The sequence below is a fragment of the Asterias rubens genome, chromosome 5 (assembly GCF_902459465.1).
Source record: "Asterias rubens chromosome 5, eAstRub1.3, whole genome shotgun sequence".
Lineage (NCBI taxonomy): Eukaryota > Metazoa > Echinodermata > Asteroidea > Forcipulatida > Asteriidae > Asterias > Asterias rubens.
The window spans coordinates 8462210-8488360 of NC_047066.1; the positions used below are offsets into that span (position 1 = coordinate 8462210).

Genomic DNA, 26151 nt, shown 5'->3' on the forward strand with positions numbered 1-26151 from the left:
GGAATTTGGTGGCACTAAATTTTTGTAAATTTTAGATTTGTGGAAAGTTCTCACATCTCTACATTGATGCATTTTTATGTTGATACTTTGTTTTTATCAAGAAAATAGACCACAAGGGGAAACTGACTAGGGAATTAGAAACCAATTTGATTTTTTTACCCTTACACTGGTGTGTATTTAGCACTGTACTTTCCTGAGTTCTTTGAACAAAATCCACAGGCAAATCCCCTTGGTAGAATAGGAACCCACTACCTTTGCATTGCTAAACCATTAAGCTAGCCCAGTGGCTAGAGGCAGTTCGAAATCCTATGTGTTTGCAGCGGTTACTGCAACACTTTAATAGATGTTAGTAAATTATTTTTTTACTTTATCAGTTGACTAAGATATTTTCTTTGTTTGTCCAGTATCACCGCCCAAACCAGCCTGCCGTCAGTTCTTCAACTTGTTCCATCGGACGGACCCGTCAGCATCGAGGATAGAGCCTCTTCTCAACCACAAGTTTGCTCTCTTACCACCGTCGGCCATAGAAAGGTACCAGAAGTACCCCCTCGGTGACGGCCACTCTAACGCCCTCGGTAAGTAGATTTGTCACTTTTTATTTTTCGCCCCCCTAGGGTTACCCTCTCTGTATCAGGGTGTCATGGCCGAGCGGACAAGAGCACCCAACTCAAGCTCTGGTGTTTCTGTTCAGCAGAGTGTGGATTTGAGTCCTGCTGGTGACACTTATGTCCCTGAGCAAGACCGTTTATTGACTGAAATTGCTTTGTAAAAGTTAGGCAGATAAAGCATTCTGCTCTACCAGCCAGGCTCCTAGTGGGTAACCCTGGAGTCTTTTTTAGATTCAAATATTTTGGATGAGAAATTACATCTTTCTCAAAATCTTTGTTACTTCAGAGGGAGTAATTGTTTCTCGCAATGTTTTATTCTGTCAACAGCTCTCCTTTGCTCCAAGTATGTTTTTTATGCTAATATATATTTTGAGTAATTACCAAAAGTGTCATTTAAATCAAATTTGCCACACTTTGTACCCTGTTGTCATATTTTTGAGTATCGGTAATTGTAATGTACCTTTCTTCATTGACAGTCGACACCATAGCCTCCAATACCATCTTATTCCTGGAGGCTCAGTCAGCCTGTGCGGCAAGTAACTTCACCCCGAGTCATCGGAGATTGCCGAGCTCCGCCAGTACTTGCAGCGAGATTGTGGACGAGGAGACGTGCGGGATGTCCCCTGCTCTTACAAATGGTATTTCAAAGTGTTCATGTAGTTATTTTTGATTTTTGGGGTTTAACAAAGAATTGACTAGAGTGGGATTCGAACCAACGACCTCCGGATTAATTAATGAAGTTATTTTTGTATGTGTTTTTATGAGGTACCGCCCAACTCACGAGGCGAGACGGCCTCTGATTTCAGCTGTCAATACAAATCAACTGTCACCAGGGGCACGTTGTCACCTACTCCTGGGGCTGAATGAGGGTTACCCCCGTTCATAGTCCGTAAGAATATAGGCAGGGCTATCCAGGAGCCTGGTTGGTAGAGCAGAACCCCAACATGTTGGGAGCAATTATGGTCAAGTGCCTCATTCAAAGGCACAAATAACTAGTTTTTCAATGAATATTCATGGCATATGGAATACCAAGAATCTTCCCAGGTAACACCCAGTGACCTACATGCTAGAGTTAGGGCTAGGGCTACGCCCAGGGTTAAGGTAAGGGCTAGGGTAAGGGGTGTCAGTACCACTTTTACTGCAACAAAAATTGGGTAAAAACAAGCAGTAGCAATTTCTGGGAATATGGTAATGATCATACAGAAATGAGTGATCTCAGTTAAGAACTTGAATGAAACTGGTCACCCCTGTTCATTGTATTTACCCGACCCCCCCTGTTCTACATTACAGTCGTACAGTCCATCGGTGTTAAGTGGTGGGGTGCCAGTCGGCTTGACTACGCCCTCTACTGTCCCGAGGCACTCCAGGCATTCCCAACCGGTGCCCTGCCCCATCTATTCCACACCAGCTACTGGGAGAGTACCGACGTGGTGGCGTTTATTCTCCGACAGGTAAAACTTGACTTTATTGCTCAGAGATTATGTATTGCACTACACGGCTAAAGGTTCTATTATAACACCCATTGCAAAGATTCTGCCTTTTAAATGGTTGACAGCGCCTCACATGATATGTCTTATTTTTTTACTAGAAGGCTGCGCAAATGCGACACGTTATACACGCAGCAAACAAGGTACTATCCCATGGCAACCGATGTACTTAACCAATAGCAACAGCAGGTTATTGGTATCTTGACGTTTATGTTTTGAATTATGAGACCCATTTACATGTACGTGTATGTACCACCTTATAAGGGTTTAAAAAGGTGCTGCGCAATCATCAGCTACTGCCAGAATCACTGGGACAAACCCCCTACTCTCGGGGATAAGTGCAACATCTTGGTGAAAATCACAAGAGTTTGAATGTAACCTTTGAAGGATAGTTTCCCAAAAGAGCCTTCCCACCAGAAAATCTTTTGCAACATTTTTGACTGAGGCTCATACCGATATAGGCTTCTACAAATTTCCAGACCTGATTTACAAATCCATTTTGATTGATTCTTCAAACCCACCCCCTTGCAGATTTTCAAGAATGACTGCGTTAGTGTACACACAGGAGATGGTACTTCTACTACATCATTCGTTCCTACAAATCCCAGGGAGAAATGGCAGCGCAAGAGAACGAGTGTCAAAATGAAGGTACAGGATTCTGTACTGAGCTTCTGAATTGTTTGATTGTCTGGAAGAGTTTTCTCATAGAATAGTGATATTTCTGTTATATGGAATACCAGATTGGTCAGGTTGGTGTAGAGATATCTTTCCTCACCTTCCACCTCTAGGACCCTGGTTCGAATCACGCCGGGGACACTATACATTGGGTTTTCAGTCCCTACTTGAATGCAAGGGTTTTCCCTGGAATAATTCTCTGAGGTTTCCCTGTCACATCTAAAACTGAAATTTTCTACCTTCCTTGTGTTTTCTCTATTGGTTTCTTGGTACAGAGATTTAGGTCGCTTTTCTGCGAGTCATTGGCATCTCAATTAGAACGAACAAATACACTTAAATGAAACCTCTTTGTGTTTGATGTAAATTGTGACCATCCACCACCAATAGGCTGTAAAGTCGCACTTGTACATTGCAGAGCCTATTAAATTGTTTGGGTTTTCAAGAAATCTTTGAGAAATCTGAACAAAAAAGTAGGTGGCTTTGAGAAATCATAACTTCGTCAAGAAAAGTCTGATTTAAATGTGGATGGTATCATTTTGAAGCTGATTACACACTCTCTCCAAAAATGCATTGAGCCCATAACAGTAAAAGTGTCAACTTTACAGCCCATTGGTGGTGGATGGTCACAATTTAGCTTTCTCAGAAAATAAATGCAGACAAAACAGAGCCATTGAGGGGTAAAGCAGGGAGGCCTGCCTATTTAAACACTATGTCTTAAACGCTACTATGTATGATTTCTACCCATAGCAAAATGTGAATCCCAATCACAGATGTACAGACACGGTTTGTCTAGAGGGAGCACCCCAGATGATACCGGGCAGATTCATGTACAGCTCCTTGGACATGGTGACATTAACAGGAGAAAAGGTAAGAGACATCTTGTCATGAAGAAGAAAAAAACAACAAATTCTTAATCGAGTTAAAAGATGGTATAACCAAATTCAACATTTTCAACATTTTCTGCAAACTTTTCAACAATAAATTACCCCCCATGATTGGTTGTTATGTTTCCAACACTATGTTTTATATATATATTGGTGTAACATTGTTTGAAACAGTAGCTTTCTGGGTTTTTCGCATTTATGGTGTTCCACTGACCTTTTTCGCATATACCCATTGCACAAGTCCTAACTGTTGAATTAGGTGCATGCTCTAAGATCTATAGTTTTCTAAGATCTTTAGTTTTCCAACCTCAATGGCAAAAACTTGGGCTGTGATGTTACACTAGAAAGGACGTTTTACAAAAGTTTCCCACTCTTGTTTGTGTAGTTTGTATGATGTGATTATTTGTTTTCCTGCACTAGGTGGACATCCACATTGTCACCCAGCCCCCGTCTGGAGAGTGGGTTCACTTTGCAACTGAAATCACCAACGGCCACGGCCGTCTCACTTACACCATTCCAGAGACTCGTAGACTCAGCCAGGGTATCTACCCAGTCAAGATGGTTGTCAGGTAGGTGTCCTTCATTTAGCCATTTCTTAAAGACACTAGACACTATTGGTAATTGTCAAAGACCAGTCTTCTCACTTGGTGTATCTCAACATATGCATAAAATAACAAACCTGTGAAAATTTGAGTTCAATTGGTCGTCGAAGTTGCGAGATAATAATGAAAAATAAAAAAAACCTTGTCACAAGAAGTTGTGTGCTTTCAGATGCTTGATTTCGAGACCTCAAATTCTAAATTTGAGGTCTCGAAATCAAATTCGTGGACAATTACTTCTTTCTTGAAAACTACATTACTTCAGAGGGATCTGTTTCTCACAATGTTTTATACTATCAACAGCTCCCCATTACTCGTTACCAAGTAAGGTTTTATGCTAATAATTATTTTGAGAAGAGCGCTCTTACAATACTTTGTCCCGCACTATATGTGGAGCTTCTTTTTTTTTTTAAGTATGAGACATAATCCTTTATAGCTTCATTTACTGTGAAAGGGCAAAGGCCGGTTCATACTTCCTGCGAATGCAAATGCGAAGCAAATTTTTACGTCATTTGGCTGTTTTCGCAGTGAATGTTTCGCAGGAGTTGAACATCACAGTTCAACTGTTGCGAATTTGGGACGGACAAAATTCGTATCACCTTCACATTCGCAAGAAGTTTGAACCGGATTTTATTCCTGTTTCAGTCCCAGGAGTAGGTGGCAATATGCCCCTCAGGACAGTTAATTTTGGTCTACAGCCCAAATCAACTAACTGTAGCTCTCACCTTGAAGTGGCCATCCGGCCTTGTGATTGTTTGGCAATATCTTAAAAAGAAATAAATCAAAATTGAAAGTTATTTTTATTATTTTGTTTTCTGTTGAACTGCGTGCAAACCGTGACTGCAGGAATTCCAGGCTCTGTGGGTCTTTTACAAACATTTAATGTTACAGATTACACAGTCTACACATGTGACACAATATACCTAAGCTGTATTTGATTACAAAGACAGCAGTAACCAGTGCCCAATTTCATAGAGCTGCTAAGCACAAACATTTGCTTAGCATGCAATTTCGTCCTTGATAAAAACAGCATTACCAACCAAATTTCCACATGATTTTCAAGATGAGCAGTTAACAGCTGTTAACTAGTAACAAGCAATATGCAACAAATGGAAAATTGGTTGGTAATCCTGATTTTTATCAAGGAATAAATTTCATGCTAAGCAAATGTTTGTGCTTAGCAGCTCTATGAAATTTGGTCCTAGTCAAGGTGATCATTTATAAACTGTCTTCCTCTCTGTGTTTTTGTTCTTGATCATTTATAAACTGTCTTCCTCTCTGTGGTTTTGTTCTTTGTTTAGAGGGGACCACACATCAGCCGAGGGCTATCTAGCCATAGTGCCACCTAAATGTGAATGTGTAGTCTTCAGCATTGATGGTTCCTTTACTGCCAGTGTGTCCATCATGGGGAGGGATCCCAAGGTCAGAGCAGGGGCTGTGGATGTAGTCAGGTGAGCCTGCAGATTGTTATAATTACCCATAGAGTTATACAAAAGAACTAGAGGGCGCACTGGTCTATATACGCGACCTGGTATGCGCGCAGGCGGCCATTTTCTAAGTTGACAAATAGGCATTGCTTAGCTTGTGTAAGTTGAAAAAAAAACCAACATCGCGTAGTGTTCAATAAACACAAACTCCAACGCGCTTACAGAACGGCGCGCACGTGTCTCCTTGCAGTCCCGTCGCAATTGTGCAAGAAGCGGCACCAGTGCGCCCTCTACATGTAGTTCTTATAATCTTATATAATAACTACATGTAATTACCCCTCTCATCCCGTCCACAACAACAACAACAACAACAGCAACAATAATAATGAAAACACAGGGGTTTCCCTCGATTTTTCCCTCCAAATCAGTACCTGCCGGGCAATCAACAAAATTTGGGATCGCCTGCAGGTTTTTTACAACAATAAGTAATAACAACATTAAAAAAAATAGAAAACATGAAATAAAAATAAATAAAAGCATCCCCCTTAATAGATTTTCTTTTTTAGAAGCAAAAATTGTGGCCCACATTATTTTGTTGGTTCAGTGCTACAAGGTTGTTAATTTTAAAATTTCACTTCCCTAATGACTAAAAGGGCATTAAATATATATATAACACAGGTCATGACTAGTTCACACAGCTACACTCCAGACCTTCTTCTTTAGGTCCCATCCAAAGGACGCGGCAATAAAGGTTAAGTGTCTTGCTAAAGGACACAAGTCTCACAACCGGGACTTGAACCCACACTCTGCTAATCAGAAACACCAGGGCTTTGAGTGTTCCTATGGAAAACGCACCTGGAACAATCTTCCTGTCCACATCCATGACTCCACTTCACTGGACTCATTTAAAACCTCTCTCAAAACACACTTATTTAAATCCATCTAAGCTGTTCAGTTTGTGCTATTTCATCCCACTTTAAATTGTAATTTTTGTTGTTATCTTTCACTTCTTGTTTCAGCGGGGAAAAAACTGGTATTAAGCGCTATATAAATGCATGTTATTATTATTTATTTTCTCTTTAATGCCACAATGCGCCATAATTAAAAGAAAACCATAATGCACAGATGTTCTTGTCCTTCAAATGTTGGACTTTGTATTTAGTTTGCAGACTGATCTATAAATCAGAATCTCTCATTATTTTCCAGACATTGGCAAGATTTGAACTACCTAATCATCTACATCACAGCCCGGCCTAGCATGCAGAAACAGAAGGTAGTAGCGTGGCTGGCCCAGCATAACTTCCCTCACGGCATAGTGTACTTCATCGATGGTTTATCCACGGACCCACTCAGACAAAAGGCCAACTATCTTAGGAGCTTGACGGAACAGGTTTGTAATAATAATAATAATAATAATAATAATAATAATAATAATAATAATAATAATAATAATAATAATAATAATAATAATAATAATAATAATAATAATAATAATAATAATAATAATAATAATAATAATAATAATAATAATACACGGTTTTTATATAGCGCTTTTTCACGGGGTGTCTCAAAGCGCTTCCGACATTATTACCCCTGGTCACTGGGCCTTAAATCATTCCTTAAACCATCTCAGCTCCCTGGGGAGTATACAACCTGTGCGACAATTGTATGCGCTACATGGCTAAACCAATCACAAGAACCATCTCTGCCCTCACATGTACCCATTTACCCCTGGGTGGAGAGAAGCAATTATAGTTTAGTGTCTTGCTCAGGGACACAAGTGTCACGACCTGGATTCGAACCCACACTCTGCTGAACAGAAGCATCAGAGCTTGAGTTCGGTGCTCTTATCCACTCGGCCACGACACCATCTCTTTCATTTTGATAAATAGTCTGGGAGAACTGTTTCAACCTGGGGAAAAATGTTGGCCACCTGTGACTGGCATTTCGCAAACTTGGCAGAACTTTAAGCTTAAAAAATACTACCCCCTTGCATTTATGATCTCTGGTCACAGAGAGATTTTCTAGACGCTTGTTGAAGTAGTTGATGTCATTATTTTCTAAATCATAAACATGATCCTTGTCATAAGCATTGCTCCTGGTGGGACCCGACGGAAATCTGTTACTGATGAAGTGACGAGACCGGCAGGGTAGGCATGCCAGACATGGGGCAGTGGGGTTGGCAGGAGGGCCAGAGCACAACCCTTGCTTGAGATGGAAAAACAGCCCAACTTGACAAATTTCATTTTGAGAAAAGAAAGTACAGAGATAAGTTGTTTTGCTATAAAAAGGAGATGATAGTTTTAAAGTTACTGGACACTATTGGTAGTTGTCAAAGATCAGTCTTCTCACTTGGTGTATCTCGAAGTTGCGAGATAATAATGAAAGAAAAAACACCCTTGTCACACGAAGTTGTGTGCTTTCAGAATTCTGGTCAACAACTCACCACACACCCCTCAAAAAAGCGTGTTTTGAGACCTCAAATTCTAAATCTGAGGTCTCAAAATCAAATTCATGGAAAATTACTTCTTTCTCGAAAACTATGCTATTTCAGAGGGAGCCGTTTCTCACAATGTTGTGTTCCATCAACAGCTCACCATTACTCGTTACCAAGTAAGGTTTTATGCTAATAATTACTTTGAGTAATTACCAATAGTGTCCACTGCCTTTAAGAAACAACATTTTTGGAGTGAGGCTGTTTTGCTATGGAAGGCCCGCACACGAGGCCTCCCCGAGGACTGCAAAGTACTGAGAGAAGTTAACTTATCCTTTCCTCTATGACCCTAACAGGCCAAGATGGTAATCCATGCAGCGTATGGTTCCAGTAAGGACATCTGGGTGTACTCCACGGTCGGTTTACAACCCTCCCAGATCTACATCGTCGGGAAGGTCTCCAAAAAATACCAAAGTCATGCCCAGGTAGGTCTAAGAATCACATTCTTCTTGTGTGTGTGTCTGCGTCTTACATTTTTCTATTGAAGGATTGAGGGCCAATTTTCATGTAGCTGTTAAGCATAAAAATGTCGCTCAGCTGTTATAAGACTGTATGACTCTTCTGACAACAATAGAAATTACTTTTTGGCTGGTAACCAGGGCCCAATTTTATAGCACAGCTTTACAATAACCAAATTTGCGTGCTTACTGTAGCAGAAACATTTGCTTAAGCCTTAGCGTATTTCACAGGTTACCAGAAAAATTGGGCGGCCATATTGCGTGTTTACCGTGGATTTGCATTGTGACGTCATTTATTTTTGTGCGATAAGTACCGGAAGGTTAGCATGCCTTTTCGTGTGCTTACTGTTAGCAGGGCTATGAAATTGCACAGTAAGCACAAAATCGGCCGCTAAGCAGCGCTATGAAATTGGGCCCAGGGCACAACTGCTTGTTAAATGATCGTCTTAGCTCAATGTACATTTATCAAGATAGCTAGAGTATGGAAGTCCAGTCCTCCAGTTTGAACAGTGCACCTTCTTCATGTAAAGGGGTCAGGTGAACATAATGAACTTACTGATCAACTTGTTGATGGGACCAAATGTTTTCTAGAGGAAACTTTCTGACTACTGCACAATTTTGTTGTTGTTGATTTTTGAACAGCTCTTAACAGTTGCCCCGGTTGTCGTTGAAACTCGTAACAGTCTCCACAACCTTTCCCCGAATGGAATTTTCCAAGTTAACCTATAGGGAGCCCATTTGCGTCTTGTTCTCTTTACATCCCATTTCAAATCTTTGATTTCTCAGAGTACACGACAAAGGCACAGCCTAGGTGACATAGCAGAAAAGGAGGCAACGGTGAGCGTCCCCCAAAACGATTTAACCCTCCCCCTTTCCCTCCCCCCTAACCCCCTAACCTCCATCCCCCTCTCTCTCTTTCTCCAAGATTAGACGGTAGTTGTCACATTAGCTCACCTACCTCCTCTGTCTTCCTTATATATGATGTCCCTCATGCACTTAGATGGTGTAATCTCCTCGTATGCTGCAGTGTTTTTGTGAGCAACGTGGGTGCCGTTTTTGTGTAATAACACTCTTCTAGATATCTTGGGCCTTTCTCAAATCTTGGCTCGGGCTCCGTCTCCAGCTTGGGCTCTGGCTTGGGCTCCGCGCGGTGCATTACGCAGTGGAATCGCAGCGTGAACGGACTGCCCTAAGCTTCGGGCTCATACATTTTTGGACAGCGTGTGTTTTGCAAGGGATGGTTCGAACATCAGCAGACAGAGCCTGAGCCTTAGCCGAGGTTTGAGAAAGGCCCCTGTTTAGGAGGGGTTGCGGGAGGACAACATTAAACGGCATGTATATTTTTCGGGGGGGGGGGGGGGGGGCAGGGTTGTGGATTGAGAAATCTAACATTTTAAACACTGACTGGTTTGTGTTATTATTTCCATTTTTAAGAGGGGGGTGTGGATCGTTATTTGAGTACCTTGGTGTTTGAATACCTTTAAAGTTGGTCTTAACATAAAATGTGGATCTGTGTTCGGAAAACGTTGATGGAAAAAATAAATAAATTACATAGTTTTGCTTCCTTCTACAACCTGGTTAAAGATCTGAAGGAAGTTATTTGAACAAAGACAGAACATAAAGCAAATTTCCTTGGAATCATTGCTGCATTTAGCCTGTAAAACATTTTACTGGACTTGCTTTCTATTTAACAAAAAAGTGAAGGGAACTAAGTTTCAACCTAAAAACAAAAGCAAATATCATTTTGGCTGGTTACCTGTCGTAACCCGTTTCCGCAAGAGAAAAAAAAACCTTCTGCACTCAGTGGATGTGTGTAGTCAAATCACAACTAAAGATGTTTTTGTAAACACGCTTTTTTGAGGGATGTGTGGTGAGTTCTTGACCAGAGTACACCAAACAATCAGGGCACAATTTTATGGCTCTGCTTAACTGCCAGATTATGCGCTTACGATCGCCATTCTCCGCTTACGTGCAAGCGCCGAACTTCTGCGCTAGCTGTGTAGGCATAGAATGCCTAGTAGCATGGACTACACTCGCGCACAAGCCAAAATTCCCGGCTAATCCGGGAATCACGCTTGATGTAAGCGCAATATTCCCTGCTTCTGCAAGCACCAATTCTTTGCTTACAGTATCAGCCGAGCCATGAAATTGAGCCCAGGTTTCTTAGCTGGTTATTCCTTAATTGTGGTTTGTAGGTCAAGGCAGGTGATGTAAACTGTAATGTCGTTAATCCATGTCGTTAACCTCACTGAACCGATCATGTTTTAGTAACTGTCACTCCATTGGCTTTTTCTCTCCCTCCTCCATTGTTGTAGAATTATTTGAATGTCGGTGAACAGTATGGTCTCGGTGATGTCCGAGATGTGGACTGCATGGTGAGACAGATTATTTGGGATTGCTTGGAATAATTAACAATTAATAAACGAAAAATAAAATAAAATATGAATCTAAAAGATGGAAATTTCCACCGGGGATGAAGAATATTAGTTTTGGTTTTTCCCTTACACCATTGTGTGTTAACACTGTGTACTTTCCCCGAGCTCTGAGAAAAAATATGCCTGTGATTTTTGTTCACAGAGCTTGGGAGAGTACTGAGTATCCGGTGCTAACAAACATCGGTGTGTATGGGTAAAACCAAAATTAATAAAAGAGGAATCGTTAATCAAGATATGGCACAGCATTGGTTTACAGATTGTCAAACTTTTGTGTATAGACCTTATGTACATGATGTAGAGCGCACTGGCCTAGAGGTTAAAAGAAGGTCTTTATTGACCCATCTTGCGCATCACGCGAACAATGCATAAGGTCTATGAGAAAAGTGCAACCTGCGACATTGGTTGATAGGATGAGTGATACTTAGAAAATGAGCGCCTTTGTGCATGCCGGGCTGTGTATATATGCCAGTGCGCCCTCTAGTTCTTATATAAAACTCTATGCATATTACTAACACTGTCTAGCGGAGGTTTGGCACTACCGATGCTGTACCTTATCTTGATTCAAAGGGTAAATCTGTAGCATCTGATTAGTCGCCATTCTCACTGCTATGCCTTATGTTAAATAAATCAAAGCAAGCATACCAGAAACTGTATTAAATTATTTTGGACACATTGCTCCTACCCCCCACTCCAAGGTGGGGCATCGTGTAATTAGTAACTTCTAAGAAGTGATTGCTCTTACATGAAAGAACCAATTGTGACCCGCTCTGTGAAAATGAGTCAGTTGTTGGCAATTTAAAGAATTGAGTTATATGCATGGCTGGAAAGAACACAGCAGCAGCAGTAATTTGGTATATGTTTAAGCTTTGGGGTGTATTGCGCTGCTGATTTACACCTGCTGTAGTTTGAAATTAGCCTATATATAATTTTTTGTTAAAAACGAATTACAAGTAAATTGATGTTTTTTTGTTTTTTTTAATCCATTACATAATAATGCAATGGGCGTCATCTGAATCATTTTCACAGAGTGGGTCACATTTTTTAGTAGCTAGTAGAGTTCAAAGAAGCATTTTTCATTGCTATTGAAATTTAACTGATATAATCATACAGACTTTAAAATCACTTTATAATCAGAAGATTTGAAGTCACACGATGTGCCCAAAAAACATCAATATCGCATTATGTTCAAATTATCAACATTCATTAGTTTTTATTACTATGTCAAAATTTAAAAACATCGCTTTGCTTCATCAGAATAAATTCATTATTTAAATTTTGTTTTCAAAAATCTTCCAATGGACCCTACTTCTGTCCTCACTGATTGGTAGCTTTGTTATCGAGTATTGCAGCAAACCAACAACAAATTGATTTTAAAAAGTGACACAAACCTAAGAAAAGCTCATTATAAACGTTATTCATCAAGTCATTCTTAGGGCCCTTTTTGAAACCATGACTTCGGCTAAGGCTCCAGCTAACGTCCCCCTGGGCTCCACCTGGGCTCCACCTGGGCTCGACCTGGGCTCCACCTGGGCTCCACCTGGGCTCCCCCTGGGCTCCCCCTGGGCTCCCCCTGGGTTCCACCTTGGATTCCTAGTGGCTCCACCTGGGATCCACCTGGGATCCACCTGGGCTCCACCTGGGATCCACCTGGGCTCCCCTGGGCCCCCTGGGTTCCACCTTGGCTCCCCCTGGGCTCCACCTGGGCTCCCCCTGGGCTCCCCCTGGGTTCCACCTTGGATTCCTAGTGGCTCCGCCTGGGCTACTCATGGGCTCCACCTGGGCTCCACCTGGGTTCCTCCTTGGCAACTAATGGGCTTTTCCTGGGTTACACCTGGGCTACCCCTGGGTTCCACCTGGGCTCCCCCGGGCTCCACCTGGGCTCCCCTGGGATCCACCTGGGCTCCACCTGGGCTCCCCTGGGATTCGCCTGGGCTCAACCTCCTATTTGAAGGTCCGTAAGGAACGCACACATTTTCTAAATAAATGCTGGAGCTCAAGCTCTCTGGTTTTGATAAGGGCTCATGTAGTATGTAGGCAACCTTTTGTAGACACTCAATTAACATTTTTGTGTAACTTTTCAAAGAACTAACTGTACTTTAACAAAGTAAATGTTAGGTCATAATAATTCATAAATATTACAAAAAAAGAAAAAAAGAGAAGTTCATATTTTACACACAATATTTTACATGTCTTAATAAATGATTTCTGGAAAAATTAATATCTAAAGGCCAAATGAGAAAAGAATTATAGAGGAAAAAACCTTACAATCTCTTAAAATTTTATTCGGGACTGCAGAAAGATTTAAAATGAAACTTAGTTTATAGTTTTTCCATTTCATTTTCTCTTCAAACATTTCATCATTTACACAACTCCCACACCATACATTTTTGGTAGAATGCAATTGAGAATCAAATATGAAATAATCATTCAAAGATTACAATTAAAGGAACACATTGCCTTGGATCGGACGAGTTGGTCTTTGAAAAGCGTTTGTAAAAAATGCATATTGTTAGAAAGATGTTGTAGAAGTAGAATACAATGATACACACAAATATGCCTCGGAAGTGTGTGGTTTTCCTTTTACTTTGCGAACTAACACGGTCGTCCATTTATGGGAGTCAAAAATTTGACTCATAAATGGCTGACCGTCTTAGTCGACGATCATGCACGTTTGAGGCATATTTGTGCATATCATTGTATTCTACTTTTACAACATCTTTCTAACCATATGCTTTTTATAACAAACAGTTTCAAACATTTTTTTACAGACAAACTCGTCCGATCCAAGGCAATGTGTCCCTGTATTGTTCACACTTCTAGATCAGGAATTAGAGCTGCCTGTACATCACTTTATTTTCTTTTACTCAAAGCAGTCGTCCCAAAACTTTTTAGACTGTATCAAAAGAAAATCAAAAAGATTTTCTTGGAATTCTTTGCAGCTGTTTTTTATATTGCACACATCGCACAACATAGCAGTTTCAAACTTTCAAAATGCTCAATGTACTTAACGGTGTACACTATTTAAGGTCAATGTCATATGTCATATACCATTATACTGGAACATATTTACGCCTATGTGCGCGTAGGTAGTAGCTTTAACACGCTGGAGTGTCATGTAGTTGTGCTTTGGTCCGAGATGTCGGTTATACTTTTGCAAACAAAGGCTGTTTGTAGTAACTACTGGCGGCTCATTATTGTGGCTAGGAAAAGTTTGATAAAATAGCTTGGCATGGGGGAAGTGGTGATAATGTGAAGGTAGATGGTGATGTTAATGGATAAGTGAGGTAAACTCAAAGGAGGCATGTTGGGTTCTAGTTGGGTACTTGATAGGTACTTGGTGGGTGTTTGTTGGGTACTTTATGGGAACTTAGTGGGTAGTTGTTGACTAATCCCTTGTTGCCTTTCTTCAGGAAAGTTATCACGATTCAACAGCAGGTTGATGGGTTAAAACTACTCCACAGCCAAACCACAGCTGTGAGGTATTCTGTTGGACGTGTTCCCAGACAACACGTCCTTCGGCTGTGGACATGTTTACACAAATTTCCTGTATAAATCCTGCATTTCTGTATATCTTCTGCAAACCTCAAACAAGTTTTTTGTTCTCTTGGGTCTCGTCGAGTTGTCTGACTGTTGAATAGACAATCTGGTGAGTTGTCCGAACCGTCAAGTTGTCTTAACTGTCGAGTTGTCCAAACGGTCACGTTTTTCGATGGACAAGTTTTCTGACATCCCTGTTAAATTAGGTGTGCAGTGCATAGTTTAGCCAGTGGGGTTGTGCATGGGACATGGCATAACTGATTCCAGAAAGAGAAAGAGTCTGGTTAAGTGGTAGTTGAGTTACTACTAACTTTTAAGAGTTTGATGGTAAAGTGTAAGGCCCATGTCACACAAGGCAAGTTACAGGCAACCAGCTCCAGGCAATCTCCAAGGAGAAGGAGCATTCTCATATCTTTCTTGGATATGGTAAGACACCGTTTGAATAATTGTTCATGTGCTTCTAAAGTGATCCTGTAGGGTGCAGTGAATGTGGTTGCCTCCAAGTTGCCTGTAAAAGTTGCCTCGTGTGACAGGGCCCTAAGGTATAAATTAATGTAGAGGAGTTTAAAGGTAACACAATGCTCTGCTACACTATGCCCAGTCATGCACCACCATACCATGCAACATGGCTTCTAACTTCAAATCTTCTTTCAAGAATTAACCATTTTTTCCACTTCTTTTCTTTCGGTACTAAACAAACTTGGTTTCTTTCACTTGCAGGTGTGATTAAATCTTTTAGTAACGCTGGAGGAACTAGAGGGTTTTTAAAACCAAAAGTATAAATCTGGATGATTAGTGTGATATGAACCTGATTTTTTGTATTATTATTTCAAATGCATTTTTATATCTTTTTCGTAGATCTTAAGCGGAGGTTACTCAGCGCATCTGGACACTCTCGCCAGGCAGTCCCGTCCGGCCGTCGGAAACTCCCGTCTGATCCTGCGCAAAGGTTGCTTTAGTCTACCGGGCCAGTCCCGTATCCAACGCAGCGGCAAGCAGACTGCGTCGAGAACCATGTCGTACGGGGGCAGCGGGATACGCCAGGGCGTGACTGGGGGAAGCTTCCGAAGCAGCAGTACGTCGGGAAACTCCAAGGCGGCCAACCCATGCTTCTCGGGAGGCAGCTTCAAAATGAACAAGCCTCAGTCCAGCGTCAAGTTTGAGATATGAGGGAAGTTTTTTTTTTTTTAATGGAAACACGGCTCGACAAGAGTCGCATGTATTTTCCAGGAATGAAGCATTCACAATCAGCTTCGGAGAAACCGTAGGTTTGATCTGAGAAGTTGAGGATCAGAAAACAAAAAATCTTGATATGTGAATTTCGAATCATGGAATCGTCGAAGACAAACTCGGATGTTAGCATTGCACATCATTATGCACTCACCGTACATTTGTTATTCTCTGAGTAGATTGGTGAAAGACAATAACATGTTCGTCAAATCCTAGGCGAAAATTTTTCTGGATGAATGTCCGTAAAAAAAGAAAAAGAAAAAGAAGAAGAAGCACTAATCCAAAGAGAGAAATAGGTCATCATTATACAGGGATGAACAAAGGCTAAACAAAAACATCGCGTCTCAGTTTACTTCGCCTAAAAACATTTGACGCAGGGACAGACGAACAAAGAATGAAAATTTTAAGGTCGATGTTCAGTGATTATTGCTAAATAGTTAATTAGATGGTAACCGTGTTTTTTGGTGCAAGGGATCAATACGAAGATTCAATCTGATTGGGGAATTTATTATACAGCCCAGGTGTGTATACACATATCACGTTGCCATAGTAACGGATGTATTGTTGATGCTGAGAAGCAGGCGGATAGAGAAAAACAAAATGATTCAAAAATAGAAACATTTTCAGAGTGATGTATTGATGTAAATAAATATAACTATAAAGCATGGTAGATTTAATTGCTTCCTAGGCTTGGGAAATAAACCAAAACCATAAAAAAATATGGTGTAGTTAAAAAAAAGTTTCTCCGAGCTCTTTAAGAACTTTTCAACTGTCAGCAACTGAAACACTTGGCTAAAGGATCTCTGAAAGAATTCTAAATACCTGTTTTGTAAGTTTGTTCGCGTTTTATTTTTGTCCCATAAACTTCATCCATGTGAAAGGGAATGTACTGCATAGACTTTCGTAAAATGTAAAAAAAAAACAAAAAAAAACAGAAGAAGTTATTGCAAACCAAAAGGATCAATTGTATAAAATGCAAAAAATGGCCTGACGTTTCGACCCTAGCAGAGTCTTTTTCGAAGGCTAAAATCAGCCTATATAAAAAAAAGAAAACTTTAGATCTATACATCCATTTGAATTCTCTGTCATACTTGGTTTACTAGAGAAGTTCACTTATGTCAAAAGGATTTTTTATTAGTCTGAGAAATACAGCAGGTTTTCTCAGCTCTTAAACATTCAACCAAGAATTACTTGACAGTGTTAATTCTTAGCGTACCCAATCTACTGACAATGGCCATTGTCGGTAGATGGAATATGCTCAGAAAAATCACTGGTCGAACCATGGAGGAAAATAACTATTGAGAATAAACCAACTAGCTTATTTCAGAGTCACCAATTGTTAAAAAAAACTTAGCAATCGTTACATGGTGAACCTGCATGATTAAACTTAAAGTTCCAAAGTCCCCATTAAAGTTGTATCGCCCAGTTTTTATGAATTTGTTTTTCCCCTCTGATCAAATTTTGCATATGACACGGACAATGCACAAAAATACATGTTATAATTTATGCAAAATTGTTTGTTCATGGTTGATGGACGTGAGATTAAGTCCGCATTCCAATAATAAATTATTTTTATTATTATTATTTTTTTTTTAATCTAAATTTGTTTGGTCAAATTGGCAAGAAATCGGAACCTTACACCCTGAGTCCCTCAAATAAAATTCAAATTCAAATAACATTTTTAGAGATGGTTCCATGAACATGTTTTGTGCAAGCACTTTATTGAATTTGGTGATTTACCAAATGGGAGACTTTCTGGGACGATGGAGGGCAGCAGACTTACCGGGTAAATCCATTGTTCTCAGAATTATGCGCATGTTAAGAACTACGTAAACAATGGAAATTTACCCGGTATGTCTGCTGCCACCTAGCGTTGGAAAGTCTCCTATTGTTTTCATTATCAAGATTGTACCTGTCCTGTTTTCTATTCTAACCTTGTTTGGAGGGAATTTTTGAGGCCCCTGTTTTGGAATGTTGAGAAAATAATCTTTAAAAAAAACCACCCAACCGTTTCGTTTCTTTGTTGACAGTTGCTCAGTTCATTAAAGTAAACTTTGAAAAAAAAAAAAAAGGGAAAAAACACTCTTCTCTCGATGTAGAAAACTTAAATTGCCAACCAAGTGTGTAAAACAGAAATTGATTGAAAATTGTCAATATTTGTATTTCGAAAAAAGACAACCAGTCAAATGTGCTTATTGTTGACATCAGTGGTGAAAGAATCAGAAGAGGTGAAAACAGCTAGCTAGATCTAGTGAGAAGAAGTTTTTAATCAATGTGCCAAAGAGCAGTCATGAATACAGAACTAATCACAGCCATTAATATGTGCTTACAACTAGCTTAAACCAGTTGGAGCTATTTTGGCTCCAGTTAGAACTTATTGTTGACAACAGTAAAACAAAAGGATGTCTATGTTGGGACCAGCTGCTTGTGGCAGTTGAGTCAGATAATCCAGCTTAAACCAAACTGAACCAGTCTAAACCAGTTTGATCAAAGGCCTGAAAAACACCTACCAGCATCATTCTGAATGAATTGGCTTATAGTACCAGTCATAACTAGCCATAACTGGTTTTCTTTGATAGAAGGCTTGATACAGCAAGAAGGTAGTGGAAACCAGTTAGAACTGGTCAAAAACCGATGAGTACACGAACTAATATGTATGTTTCTCTATCCATCAACACTTAACTTGCAGGCCTGCTCTTCAGAGTCAGCAAAAAATATTGATTAAGTAAAACAAAATGAAAATATATTTTAATAAATATTAGTATTCAACTATGTATAATGGCTTTAAAAAAAAAGTAATTAAGAGCAAAACTGATGAACCCTAAAACTAAAAAAATTGAGATGAATGTAAACTGTGTTTTTAAGTATTTCAATCAAAACACCTTGATGTGGGTATAAACAAAAAGAAGAAGACCAAATTATTGATTATATATTATTAGCACAATAACCAAAGTGCGCACATTGAATATATTGAGACACTATCCAACATGATAGTCAAACTTTATATTTTATTGTAATGAAGTATTTTATCGAGTGACAAGTACGTTTGTATATAGACCATATATAGTGCTTACAGTGGTATGCAAAAATCGTTTTTCTCTGACTTTCACTCAGTGGTGCACACAAGATTTTGATCAAGAATGGAGGATGGGAATTTCTTGGCAATAGATGGCTGCAAATCAGTGGATGGTCGTTTGCATATTGGAATACTTTTGCTGTGTATAAAAGAGGGGTGCAGGAACACAAGTTGCCTATAGACCAGATTGAATATGACATCACCATTCAAAAACCTGCCCTACAACATGGCGTCTGTGAGGTGTGTGCCATAGAAATTAAATCGGGAACGCTGCATGCTTCATTGATGTAAATGATGAGGTGCGCATATGGTTTGCCCCTACAAGATGGCGACTTTCATAGAAACAAAGGGGTTATTCAATATGGTCAATAGATCCCTTGCATTGGCCGCCATTGCTGAGGTCAATTGGTGAAAACACTTGCACACCTTGCACAACTCTCAACCAATGCAGGGTTTGCCCTTTTACTTTATCAGTCACTAGTCAGCAGGACCAGATGCTTTGTTTTTGAGAGGGCAATGGCACCAAGACATTTTCTTCTCAGTAAAGGGCACCCGACGAGGAAATTGTAAATTCTACTTGATCATTTCAAGGGCACCAAGGCAATTGACCAGGGGCATGGAGGCAATCGCCCCCGTTGTTGTGTGAAGTATCAGGCCTGAGTTAGCTTGTCATTTCACTGGTACCCCATATCTTTCACTGGTTTATGTTTTTTGTTTCCTTTCAACATTGTCTTTAGCACTGGACTATGTGATTTGGAGCAGTATGAATGATCAGTGGTGTATGTGTAGCTATTGGAAGCACTAAACTTGGCAGCCAGACTAGTTGAACAGAATTCTGACTGATCCAGTGGTGTTTTTAGTAGCATTTGGCCAGCATCAGACCACTGTTAAGAGAGAACTCTGCAGTGATAAATGTCAAGTTCCTTTGAGCTTTGACCTTTACTGGAAGTTGGCTTTGGCAGAGGTGAGAGTCATTGCTGGAAACAAAATTTGAAACCAGATCCAAATTTGAGAAAGATATTTTGATTGGTATGTTATAATGTTGAAAGGATGGTGCTCCCACCTTTTCGTATAACATCCTGGGTTTATCGATTTAAGGGATCTTCTTGGAAAGGTATCCTCATGGCTAGAGAAGTAGATCAGAGAGCATAAGTCCATTATAGCTTTAAAAAAATAACAGCAACTTTTTTCGCTGCGCAGAAAATAAAAAAAGTCTGAATGCAGATAAGAGTCAGAAACTTCTCATCCTTGCTACAGTTAACTCCTACAGTTGAAGAAAGTGTAGGCCTATGCAGACTTGAGAATTCATGGGTGGATTTCACAATGAGTTAAGGCTAGTCTTATCTTGAGTTAAGAAAAGTTGCTCGTCCTAACTTAGGAATAGCCTTAAGTTTTTAATATCTCCTAGGACTAGTCCTAAGTTGTAGGACTAGTCCTAAGTTCTTTGTTAAATCGACCCCAGGTCTTTGGGGAAGGAGCCACCAAGCACCTGAAGCTGCCCTGTAAGCCTTGCCTAGCACTCCTTCTTAACTTGGGTACGCCACTGCTTGCATGTACTTGAAGAGGTCTTTTAAAAATGCAAGAAATGTTTCTCAAAAGAAAAAAATATATACATACAAAAAATGGCTGGCCAGTTGTAAGACGACGATATGAAACTTTCAGATCAAATGACATTTTTTTGAAACATGTTTGGGTGCAAACATACGTTACCTTTGAAGACAATAAAATACAAACTTCATGCACCTTAAAAGAATAAGTGCATTTTGAAGAATTGGCGAGCCATATTTGAGAAACATTTTCTTTTTCACTGAATTTGTCTTTGCCTGTTATTAACTGACGTAAGACTAACATTTGATCGTAATTTGACTTGTTCTTTAGTGCCATTTGTGCTCTTCGACAGCAAAAACGTATTTTAATGTAATTTTAAATGTATTTTAACGTATTTATTATACAAAATGAAAAAAAAATAGACAATTGTACATGTTTTATGAGTACTGTGACTATGTATATATATATACCGTGACCATGTGACGTGCTTAAAACTGAAAAAAAAGAAAAGTGTATACAAAAATGATAAACTGATTTGACCAGAATAACAAAATCACGCTTTAACGATGTGACGAGAAAGATTTAACTTGCCGACACTAACTGAAAGAGGCTGTGATTCCAATATGACCGCTCTGATACCAAAAACAAAACAGAGAAAAAAATGACAACTTTTTAATAAACTGCTATTTTGGAACAACCCATACCTGTCCTAACCCTCTTCCTAACCTCCCCCCCCCCCTCCTTCCCCTCCAACATTGCAGTTGAGTATGTAAATGATCGAAGGTGATTTAAAAAAAAACGTATGAATATACAAAAGGTTATGTCTTGTAAAAGATGAAGAAAAAACAAATTGTAAAAATATTCAAGCATTGCAAAAATGAACTACTATTCTGATATAAGTTTCTATGTGTTTATGTAAAGTATATTACCATAGTACTACTAATTAATATTCATTGGTGTTATTATTACATATATTTGTGATGATACTACGGTATTGTCATTGTTGTATGTCCGCCTTTGCATGCAACAGATTTGTGTTTTGTATTTTTATTTTGCTTTCTTTTTTTTTAGTGGCGAGTAGGTACACTCAAAGAGATTGCTCATTGATGGAAGATGCGACTCAATATGAGATATTTGTTGAGTATTTTTTTTTTTTTTACTTTTAGGTTCGATGATGAGATTCTTTGGCTGGAATATGTTTATGTATATTTTGGTTTTCAACAAATTTGCGGTAATAATATAACTAAAGTTTCAAGAAGTGGAAATTCTGAAATGTCGTATCCGATTGCCTTAGACACATGGCAATGTACGCCACTTGTGAAGTGGTGTTGAAGTTGTTATTAAAGGTTTTGTTTCTAAATCCACATTGATTTAATTTGATCATGAACATTTAGGCCTCAAAGAAACAATTGTGGCATGAAATTATAAATCTGAGTGGAGGTAAGGGGGTCTTGGGTTCATGACCCTCTGATGTTGCCCCTTTGTTTTGGTTTTTAAGTTGGCAAGAAAATATCACTTCTGCAGCCGATTTCACGGAAACTCTAGGATTAATCCCAACTCGAGTTAGCTAGGATGGGTTCAATGCGTCCTACGGAACTGAATACGGAACTGAACCCGTCCTATCCTAAGTTAGGAAGAGTTTGGTGAAATCGACGGCAGGATTACTGTTTTGATCAACTGTATGGCGACAAAATATTTTTTACTTTGGTTGGAACTATTTCACACTTTCAAAGTAGTTCACCAGATGTTTGACCAGGTGAAAAATTTGAGTGTAAATTTTCACAAGGGGTGAATTTTCACCCAGGTGAACTTTCAGAGTGAAATATTTTACAGGGATGTACCATGATGCAAACCATTTCCCACCAGGTGAAATGTTTCAGTGTGGATAATTTCACAAGGGTTTCAATATTCAACCTAGTGTGATTCAATACAAAAATACTTTCACTGTTTTGCTGTTACTTAACAGATGGTAAATATTAAATTAATGACATGCGCAAGAATTCAAATGACCTCACCTAAACAGATAACTGATTTTATCATCAGACAAATTTGAGGGAACTTGTTTTTTTCTTTCTTCAGTGAAACCAGTTTCTTTGTTGATTTCTTTTCTTAATTGATGTGCAATTATTTGTTACCCACCATGGTGTCAAACCTCATCTTGATCCAGTGCACCTCATTTCATCTCTGACTATTATTATAGATATTAATGTTTGGCTAGATTTTGCACTTTATTTTTGTATGGTTAATTTCTTTTTTGTGTGTAATTTTCTTTGATGATATCGTTGTTGATGCTTTTAAAAATGTTGTGCCAATGTATGTTTTTCTTTTTTCTTTCTTTCGGGGTAGGGGTTGTCACTGTAGTGGTGTTAATTGACCTGCTATATCAATTATCTGCTGGATCATAAACATATTATATTAGCTGTTCTTATACATCAGAACTTTTTTCCAACAAGTACGTCGGCAGTCTCTCTGGACAATTCAAATATCTTAGTTCAACATCTCCACAGTGTTGTATTATACATTTTTAATAGATGAAAATTTGCATCAGGGATAAAGAGTATTAATTTTGGTTTTTACCCATATACGCCAATGTGTGCTAGCACTGTAAACTTGGTACTTCCCCAAGCTCTGTCAACAAAAAAAATTTTGGTGGTCTAGTTGGTAAGACACTTCTCTATACGCCTCTCTTAATATTTATGCACGACGTCATAATTCTTACCCAAAATGAGGCTATGGGCGCACGTCCCCCATCACTTGCAGTGGCTGCGCCCATCGCCTCGTTTTGGATTAGCATTGTGACGTACCTCATGCATAAATATTCAGAAAGGCGTATAGAATTGCAAAGATTGTGGGTTCGAATCCCAACCCAGTAACATGCCTGTGATTTTTTTTCACAGAGCTTGGATAAGTACTGACAGTGCTAACACACATCGGGATTAAATTGTTATTGAAATTTGACCAAGAAATTAATCCTTTGGTTTCATAGACTGAGGCTTTTCTCAGTTGGTGTTTAAATATTGTTTTACCTCTAAATTGGTTCTGCATGTTAAACTCCTGTGAGAAGGGCATGATGTCTACATTATGATGCATGGACGTAATCATTTTTATGCATACACCGATATTCATCATTGGGCACCAATTTTTTTTTTTTTTTTTCACTTGCATGAAGTATGTATTTATCATTGCAAAAATAATATGGGTTATTGCAATTATGCTAATGATGTGAGGACCAGGTGAGGTTTTTTTAAACATTCATTTTCTTTCTGTAATGTTAATTAACTTGATATCTAAAGAAAGTATGGCTTATTCAGTCCTCAAACAATCCTGTGTTAATCATACGTCTATTATGAGATTTTCAATCACTTAGGAAATATTTATTTGCTATGCAGACATGTAGGGGACCAGCTGGAAGTGTTGTATTGTTAAATGCTAATTGATGATGCGGGTCACCAGTTGTTGGGTTCAGATATTTGTCAAAATATACTGTATTCCCATTGGAACGTTAACAAAAACTACAACAACTTTAAAAAATAAAATCATGACCTCAACCCACATTAAATTAATGGTTTGCAATTCCATCTCTGAAATGTTTAACTTTTTGAAATTATCACTCTTTTTAAATCTAAAATGAGTAACATTGATTTCAGTCAACTAAATTCAGTCAACATTTTGTAGTTAAAAATACACTCTTTTCCAAAATGACTCACTCATCTCAGCAAAAATTCGTGTAAACTGAAACCAAAAATGTTATAAGTTACTTTCCAGTATTATTACCTCCTAGTCTTTTTCACTGTAGATACATGAACAGGAATTTTGCCCCATGACATCATTTGAGAAGGGCGCCCTCTGTTATTAGAGGTGAAAAGAAAGTTGCCCATCGACCAATCAATACCATGGTTTTATTATTGTTATACCTTTAAGATGGGGGGGGGAGGTGACATCAATGCATAATGGTCTATAGACAAGTGTTTACAGATTACAAATGTCCATGCTCACCTTGTCTGTTGAAGCTGTTTTTAAAGGTCCACACAAACTGGGAATGTCAATGGTGTTGTTGTAACTTGACTGTTCCGCTGTTTTTATCAGCATTAGTTTATCACACTCATTCAGATGCTTTCCAATCTTCTTTTCAACGCTTGGTGGTTCGTTCAAATTTCTAAGGCCCAATTTTAAAAGTCTTTAGCGTGGAGTGGACCAAGTAGTTGTTGGGGCTTGGGTCGCTCCCATCATTGTCTGTACAAAAAAGATTATTGCTTGGTGGATTCAGAGTGAACCTGCATGAGTACTGTTATGGCTGGTGCATTTATGGTTTGCGAGCAAGACAAGGTTTAACCATGACCCGTTGGATACCAACATTTCTGATATTTCTTTATGAAAGTTACCATTGTGTACAATCTAGTCACAATAACCTTGTTTGGTCAAGCTCAATGCACCGCCATGTTTAAAGTGAGTTCTGATGCAAAGTAAGCAACCCATCCATAAGCTTTGATGTCATTAACACTTACAGTTAACTTAGAGTTAAGAGACTGAAGGGTTTTGGTGTCAAGTCCAACTGTGTAAAAGTTTAACTTGTTCACAGGTGTCAGCGGGGGTTTGTCTTCATCGCACAACTGTAAATCACTACTGCCAAAAAGTTTTAAACTAATATTTATCGGCAACTTTTTTTCTAAACCATGTGTTTTCAAATCAGCAACTCGAATGAAGAGAAGGGGATGTCATTGACAAATGATATTTTGTGTTCATTGATCTATATCAATGTAACAGTCAGGGAAAAAATTCATAAAGCTTCATAACAATGTCTGCTTTTACTTCACATAATTTGTTCACCATGTTGGTAATGTGATGTTTAGTGAAAGATAGTCTTTTAAAGTCTCTAACCTCACTGTTAAACAGTGAAAAGTGTCTCATTAGTTGCTAGCCTACTCTTTCACAGCAAAATCTGACTTCATCGAAAATCCAAAAACAAATGGTCTGTAAAAAGACAAAAAAAATTATGCCAGAAAAAGTCAAATTCAATGCTGTTTTGATTGAATATCTTAAGGAATGGAAAATTCTCTGTACAAAAATGTACCAGCACAACAGACCACAATGTGACGTATAGAATGTGTTTGGACTGCACTAACCATTTGAAGGGCATCAAAGACAGTGGTATTTTACACAACTTCAATATGAGTTTGGAGACTTCTAAAAGCTGTTCCACCATTTTCTCTATTCTACTCTCATGGAAAATTAATGGATTACAAAAGTGGACAAGACATTGGAGGATGATTCGGAGGGTGGTGTGGTTTGTAAAGACCACCAGACCGAGCATTATTAATATTTTAACATCTCAAATAATAAAGAAATTTGTGTTTTTTTGTTTTTCATTTTTTGGTCTTTCAGCATAGGGTCTGACTGTTCTCAAATAGAAAGAAAATACTTGATATTATTGCATCTGTCTTTTTACAATTTGCATTATAATTTATGAAAATGTGTTTTGTGGATATACTATTTTGAAAGTGCAAGAATAAATGATATTATTGTATGCTTAAAAGAAGAAAGTGTGTGTAAAGTGATTTATTGTTTGCAATTAAGGGAAATACAGTGGTCACAAAGAAAATTAGTTGAAACTTTATATGTTACTGGTCCCCAATTGGTTTCACTGCTGACAGATGAATAACGGCAACAGCTTTACAGGGAACACACTAAATGCA

The 26151-nt window shown here is 38.9% G+C and overlaps 1 protein-coding gene across 7 annotated transcripts in view; it reads left to right on the forward strand.

Annotated features, from left to right (window-relative positions):
- The window catches only part of LOC117290234 (membrane-associated phosphatidylinositol transfer protein 1-like), a 79230-nt gene extending 63393 nt beyond the window's left edge, over positions 1 to 15837 (forward strand). For 5 of the 7 annotated variants that reach the window (XM_033771504.1, XM_033771503.1, XM_033771507.1 and 2 more), the window contains 12 exons: positions 405 to 575; positions 1085 to 1246; positions 1899 to 2059; positions 2627 to 2743; positions 3518 to 3637; positions 4075 to 4223; positions 5555 to 5704; positions 6887 to 7070; positions 8471 to 8599; positions 9419 to 9469; positions 10948 to 11007; positions 15463 to 15837. In XM_033771504.1, coding sequence (XP_033627395.1) covers positions 405 to 575; positions 1085 to 1246; positions 1899 to 2059; positions 2627 to 2743; positions 3518 to 3637; positions 4075 to 4223; positions 5555 to 5704; positions 6887 to 7070; positions 8471 to 8599; positions 9419 to 9469; positions 10948 to 11007; positions 15463 to 15774 — 1766 coding nt within the window. In that variant the 3' untranslated portion in view covers positions 15775 to 15837. The remainder of the gene's footprint in view (positions 1 to 404; positions 576 to 1084; positions 1247 to 1898; positions 2060 to 2626; positions 2744 to 3517; positions 3638 to 4074; positions 4224 to 5554; positions 5705 to 6886; positions 7071 to 8470; positions 8600 to 9418; positions 9470 to 10947; positions 11008 to 15462) is intronic. The other 2 variants (XM_033771506.1, XM_033771508.1) reach the window with 2 other exon arrangements.
- The last annotated feature ends 10314 nt before the right edge of the window (positions 15838 to 26151 follow it).